General features: G+C 39.1%; 1 protein-coding gene across 1 annotated transcript in view; it reads right to left on the bottom strand.

The window, feature by feature from the left end:
* Positions 1-2286: 2286 nt before the first annotated feature.
* The window catches only part of LOC119424642 (protein FAM163B-like), a 109168-nt gene continuing 104512 nt past the window's right edge, over positions 2287-6942 (bottom strand). The window contains exons 2-3 of the mRNA XM_037692129.1: positions 5986-6101; positions 2287-2862 (exon numbers count right to left, since the gene is read on the bottom strand). Of these exons, the coding sequence (XP_037548057.1) occupies positions 2419-2862; positions 5986-6078 (537 nt within the window). The 5' untranslated portion in view covers positions 6079-6101 and the 3' untranslated portion in view covers positions 2287-2418. The remainder of the gene's footprint in view (positions 2863-5985; positions 6102-6942) is intronic.

The following is a 6942-nucleotide window of genomic DNA, read 5'->3' as shown; positions in this document are numbered from 1 at the left end:
TGTCTGCTTGTGTTTCTCTTTGCATTCTCTTAAATTTAGAGTAAAGCTGCACATGTGGGTTGCTACAGCTCATTTTCAACAAATGTTTTAAGTGTTATTGCTTTGCGCTGGGTTTATTCTCATTAAAATGGCAGATTGTGATAAATTGTAACAAATAAAATCTCTGGCTTGACATTTTACCACGTTACAAGCTCACATGCATGCACTCACGCACAGCTAACACACACAAACAGTTCGTTTCTGCGCTTTTTGCCATCCTGTCTGCAAGAACACAGATGTTTTATTAGTTCTGGAGAGCAGAGCAAACACTGCAATATTCAGAGTGAAAATACTCTCCCATCAAACATGAGACCAGAGAGGGTGTGGAAAGTAAAAAAGGACTTTAAATCTTCCATGAGCCCTTGATGTCTTGTGATTATTATTATTATTTTTTTGGCCAAAATTCAAACTACAACCCTGATTTCAAAAAAAATTGAGAAGTCGTGTAAAATATAAAACAGAGAATGCAGTGATTTGCAAATTTCATAAACCTATAATTTATTAATAGTGGGACATAGTAAACATATTTAATGTTAAAACTAATACATTTTACTTAATAAAAAGTAATTTTGAATTTGATGGTAGCGATTTTAAGCTAGCAACAATAGTTCCTAGTTGGTGTTGGTAGCTTTTCAACAGTTGCTGAATTTATTGGTCGACTGGAGCACATTTGTTCCAAAACTTGTAAATACTTTTCTGCATTGATGGTGCCTTTCTAGTTACTTAAGCTGCTCATGCCATAGGCACAAATGCACCCCCATACCGTCAGAGAGGCAGGCTTTTGAACTGCGCTTATAAAAGGCCAGATAGTTCTTCTCTTCTTTAGTACAGAGGATGTGGGGTCCTTAGTTATTAACAATAAATAAATAAATCTGACCACAAAACAGTTTTCCACTTTGAGTTCATTTTAAATGAGCTTTGGTCCAGAGAAGATGGCAGCGTTTCTGGACCGCGTTCATATGTGGTTTCTTCTTTACATGATAGTTTAACCAGCATTTGTGGATGGCACAGTGAACTGTGTTTACAGACAATTTGTGGAAGTCTTTTTTTATTTTCTTTCCTCTGGCTCTCGCTCAAGGCGGACACATTCTCCTCTCCCTCCTGCTTTGCTCTCTGTGTGTTTGGAGCTCCTGGTCCACATCTCCCGAATGAAAAATACTATTATGGATCTATTGAGCTGGACTTTCAACGTTTGGACTGGGAAAGTTCCAGCAGGACTCAAGGCTGACAAGAAAAAAACAGTCTGCCTGAAGAAAATCAACAATTGTGGCTTATCTGAATCTGAATCCCCTGTTTGGCCTCGGATACGAGCCGATGATCAAATTTCTCCTGAGACGTGGGTAACTAGGGACAAAATGTCGTTTATTGCACCCCCACCCTCACTCTGCGAACATCTGTGCAGGAGCTGCTGGCTGAACAACAACATCAGGACTGTGGCCTGTCTGAAAGTGCTCATAGACAAATCTCAACGTCTTGACGTCAAATGCATACTGTATGTAATGTGTTTATATCTTTACTTCTGAGGGATTAAGCCTTTTGATAATGCTCTTTTTATTCCTAGTTCTCTTACGGACCTACTGTCAATTAACATAGCGGTAGTTACAAAATGCTACTTTAGCTGTTGTTGTTTGTTGCCCCTGTCTAAACTGTTGAGATGCTATAAAATAAAAAATTACATAAAAATAAATAAAACTGTTGGTTTCTTAGTTTCAACGTTTGATGTTTACAGTGTTTCGTGGTGAATATGCAAATCAGTGCATTTTGTTTTTGTTCCATGTACACAAAGTTCATTATTTTAATGAAACTGGGTTGTACAAAAAGCTCTGCTGATGGCAGCTTAACCATGAGAAAACCTTTCTCCTCTCCATTTGTCATAAATAATTTTTCATCATCTTCATAATCTGTTGACGGAGGAACAAGCCGACCATCTCATCGTAATAGATGGAGACTTCTCCTGATCATGTTTTCTCTGTAGCAGCTGTGAAAGAGAGGAATCCCTCCTACGGATGTTATTTTGACATTGCAGTGTCATCCAAGTCTGGCGGCTGCAACATCCAGAGGAAGTGGGGCTGCACAGACTTCACCAAATCGTAAAATAAATGCCTTTTTTTGATTAACAGAAAATAAAAACATTGTTTTAATCTTATTTGACATACTGAAACACTTTTAAATACCTTTATATTGGCCCAAGTGTAACATCATCAACCTGAGCGTAAAACTTTGAAAACTGTCCTGAGAGCCATCTGGGTCCTTCAATCTGCAGGTGAGGCCTAAATGAGACCAGAGCTGGTCCAGCTGACACAAACACAGTCTGAATCAGTCCAGCTTTGGCCTTCTCAGCTTTCAAAAGAAAACGACATGAGCTTCGCTTTAAATCAGCTAAACATCAGTGCTGATGCTACAGCTGCGTGTGAACATCTCCCTCATGGTAACCGACCGCGCCAGGTTCGGTTTACGGTAGTTTGAAATGTTCACAGGCACCGGCAGCTCCAGATCCTGCTGCTGGACGCTGCGGTAGCTGATTCGCTCTCCTCCATTCCTCAGACCGTCCGGTTGGTGGTGGACCTGCGGCGGAGGTGGCTGAAGGTAGAAAGGCAGGTCGTAGTGCGTGCAGGACGGACAGAAGGTCTGCGAACGTGTCAGTTTTCTCGCCAGTGGCGGCGTCGAGAAAATGGCAGGTCCATTTGGCATGGAGGAGGCAGCCGCCGCCGCCGTCGCCGCCACGATGTTGTGATTGGAGTGAACCGGCGGGAGGCGGGACGTGACAGCGAAGTCCGGCTCCTCCTCCTCCGACTCAGACTCCTCCTTCTTACAGCAATAATACTGTGGAGGGGAAAAACGTAAAGTAAGACGCTAATAATGTTCTCGCTGTATCTCGGTACAATGATGATAAAGCTTATTCTCATTCCGATTCTAATAAGATACTATTATTATAGCTATTTGATAGAACATCACTTAAAAATGTCCTGACTATCCCTTTAATTCTAAATATAAATTTTCAGTTGTGTGTGTGTTCTCAGCACTCTGAAGGTAAAACCTCAAAACAAAGTTGATTAGTGAATCTAAACAGTCTATCTGATAGAAAGCACAGTTTTCTACCTGCCTCTGTTCAAGTGTTTGTGCTTCGCCAAATTAAGCACAATTTCCCCTGTAATTCTATTTAATGAGGCATGTGAAATAGTTTAATCTCCCTAACAACTCTGCCGGAGAATGAAGTCAGAATAATTCTAAAAATAGCAGCTGCAATTTCGGAATTAACTTGTTGCACTTATTTGTCAAAATACATTAGAAATGCTTTCCTGCAAGAAGAGAAATCATTTCAGGGGATTACTTTGGGATAACCGAGACTGAAGCAATTGGACGTGTTAATATCTGCAGAAACAGTCCGGTGTGTTTGTTTTAATGTAACCCAAGAGGAGTTTTTAAGCATGAAAACACAAAGCAGGTAATTTCACCCTATATGAGTTCCATTTTTGATTTTATTCTCACATAAAACTGGTCAGACTAACAGAAATATATATGCTAACTTTCAAACACTTCCTCAATAGAAGTGAACTGAGTCATTCAGCTTAAGACCTAGATAAACGGTGGGCTACACATCAAGTTTTTTGTAAATGGGTTCAAATTGTAGACCCAGAAAAGCTAAAGTGCTTATAATTGGATAAAACATTCATTTTATCTTCACCACAGTCAGACCTAATCAAGTCTCACTCTCATCGCTTCATCTTTGGCTCTTAATTCTTACTATTTTTTATGTGCCAACTGTACAGTTTATTTTGTTCCTTGGATTGCCATGACAAACATTTGGAGGATGCCCAACTCATTTTACCGTGTTTTTCGGACTATAAGGTGCACCTAAAATCCTTTAATTTTCTCAAAAATCAACAGTGAGCCTTATGATACAATACGATGCACCTTATGTATTAATTCTGCTTGTGCTTACTGACCTCAAACCGATTTTATGTGGTGCACGGCGCTCAAAAATCTGTCAAATGTGTTAGTTTTGCTTAATGCGCCTTATAATCCGGTGCGCCTTATAGTCCGAAAAATATGGTACATCAGTTTTTTAGGGACGTGTCAAATTGCTATGAATTGTCATGAAATAAACCGTCAAATGAGATAAACCTTGTTAATCCTCAGTTTGCTGAAGTCAAACCTCACTGTTGCTGCCAATTCTGTCAGTATATTTGACAGTTTCTTCTTTTTATACTGAAAAGTATTCAGTTTGATTTTCATTTGGTTTTGAGAAAATCATAATGCTCAGTGTGAGCGTCATTTATGGCTTTTTAGTTACCGCTGCAGCCAAATCATGCATAAAAAAATGTGTGATTAGACCCGTTGAACAAAAAAAAGACTCAGACATTAAAAAAAACCTCCAACATAGTACAACACCGAAAAGGTTCCTGAATCTGAAAAAAAAAGACTATTTTCCTAAATAATTACTTTTTTTGTGCAACAATGCGTAGGTTTCTAAAACAGCTGTAAAACTGCTCATCTTCTACGTAAAGAATGCTTTGTTCTTGGTATTCAATGTGCGACAGTCACCGACTTTGATGATCACTTTGTGGAAATGTCACATATCGAGACTTTTGTAACGACCCAGAACAATTTATACAGAGGTTGGAAGGAAGAAAGGAACACATTAACCTGTAAATGTTCACAAAGAAAAGTGTTACTACCACCTTACTCTTTGCTTGATTGTTTAGGAGTAGGAATTAAAAGACACACAATTTGGCCTTTGAGCAAATATATGCTTATTACCAAAACATTTTAATGCTCATCAGTCCCTGTTCCTTTCATATGATTTGATGGTGATTATCAAAGGAGAGGGTTACACATTTTATATAGAGCCACTCTGTTGATTGGATAGAAACATCTGTCATACAGTAAATCACATCATCTTTCAAACATGGTCAAAGAAAGTCTCATTGTGTTTGTTCTTGTATATTACTAACTGTTGTGGCTGATCTGTTGCTACTTAACTGGTGTAAAAACATTCATTCCGGCAGAACTGACGGACTTTCAGGATTTTTTCTTGTTTTGTGTATATAGCATATATTGTCTACACACAGCAATATCTTTTTTGTATGTAACCCTTAACTGTCCGTAAACAAAAGCAAGTGATAAACAACCTTGCATGCTGGTAAAACAACTACATTTGGCTTTCAGGGTGTGGTTCTGTAAGTTCAAACTCTGACAGCAGAGAAAAGTTCAGGTTTATTTCAGTCTAAAATCAGGCAGACATTACAGAAACACCACCGGCATGAAAAAACATTTACGAGAATTTTTTTTATCCCCCCTCTACAACAGCTGTTTTAAACACCACAAAACAGACTGCATCACTTTTATTTGTTGTTGTGTGGGAATGCATTTTAGGAATATATATTTTTTAAATTATTCATGATATTTTTTTAAATTATGTTTATTATTATATTATTATTTATTTATGTATTATTTGGAGCCGTGTTGAAGTCATGTTTTAGTTTTGCTGTACTCCAGGCAATAAAGCTATCTATTTGTTTATCACCTACATGTCTGATTACAAAAAAAAACCCATAGCTGGTAAAGCAAAATAATAACCATGACATAAAGTCAAAAAATAAAATAAAATAAAACAAAATACAGTGGTGCCTCGTTTGTCGCGGGTGTTTGGGACCACGCCCACCCGCGATAAGGGAAAAACCGTGAAGTAGGGATACGGTAGTCTAAGGTCAAGACGTGCCAGGCTGCAATCACACTCCTGTTACTCCCAGTCTTTCTCCTTAAGTAAACTATTTAAATTTAAATACTGTAACCTTTAAAGTAAACAATCCATGCAGCATTGAGAGCTACACTTGCAAAAGTGTAGCTCTCAATGGAGTCCCAGGAACCATTTCCCAGATTAAAGCTGCTCTGAATTATTATTTCCCTACCCATTTATGACTAAAGCGTGTAACTCAGCCTCACCTGCAGCCTACAGTAGCACAATACTGCGATGATAAGGAGTAATATGACCGTAGCAAGAATTCCACCAGTGATGACCACTGTCCCGGCTGTCATTCGAATGGCTCTCCATCAACACCCTGCAAACAAGGACGAGGAAGAGGAAGGGAACAGGAGAGGAGAAAGAAAAGAAGACAGGGCACACTTCATCAGTACAGCGGCTTCATTAAGTAGATTATAACTGTGTGTCATCTCACTGGTGCTGATTGAATTATCTAGCAGCTTGCAGGCATGTAATAGAATCATCCGAAAAGTGTGATTCATGATATAAACGGGACCGCAGAGTGGAACACAGTGTGTAGGGAGGGCAAAATCACAGATCAGCTACAGGACGGCAGTAAAGATGAGACGTGGGCCTGACAGGAGAGCAGAGAGGTAAAAGAGATGGATGGAGGGAAGCGATGGGGAGCGGGGAAACAAGAGCAGACGGTGCATGAAAATGAAGCGGGATGGGTGGGAGTGTGTGGGAATAAAGACAACACGATGAAAAAAGAAAATAGTTTGGGGTTGACAGAAAGGAATAAGCAAAAGAGGAAATAAAAAAAAATCAGCATCTTAGTTTATATGTTTTGCTAGACTCAGAATTAAATTAAATAGTTTATTGAACGTTGGAGCATCCACAGTATAACATTTTCATAAAGGACCACCAGCAATAATCCCAGAATAAGTAGTGTGCCCAATTACTAGTAACCCAAAAATAAAAAGGTATAGATCCACAAGAATGAAGTGCATGTGCATTACAAGTCTTTGTTATTCTCCCCTGGGGAGGGGATCAGGGAAACGTGATGTGCTGCAGAAATACAATATCCAGTTCATAGTTATTTTAGGTGCATAATAAGGGAGGGCTGAAAAGTGTAATGAGGATGTTGCAGCAATAGAAATCCATCCATCCATCCATCCATCCATCCATCCATCCATCCA

The sequence above is a fragment of the Nematolebias whitei genome, chromosome 18 (genome assembly GCF_014905685.2).
Source record: "Nematolebias whitei isolate Nwh7 chromosome 18, NemWhi1, whole genome shotgun sequence".
Lineage (NCBI taxonomy): Eukaryota > Metazoa > Chordata > Actinopteri > Cyprinodontiformes > Rivulidae > Nematolebias > Nematolebias whitei.
The sequence above is the reverse complement of the archived record's forward strand: the minus strand, read 5'-3'. Positions and strand labels throughout refer to the sequence as shown.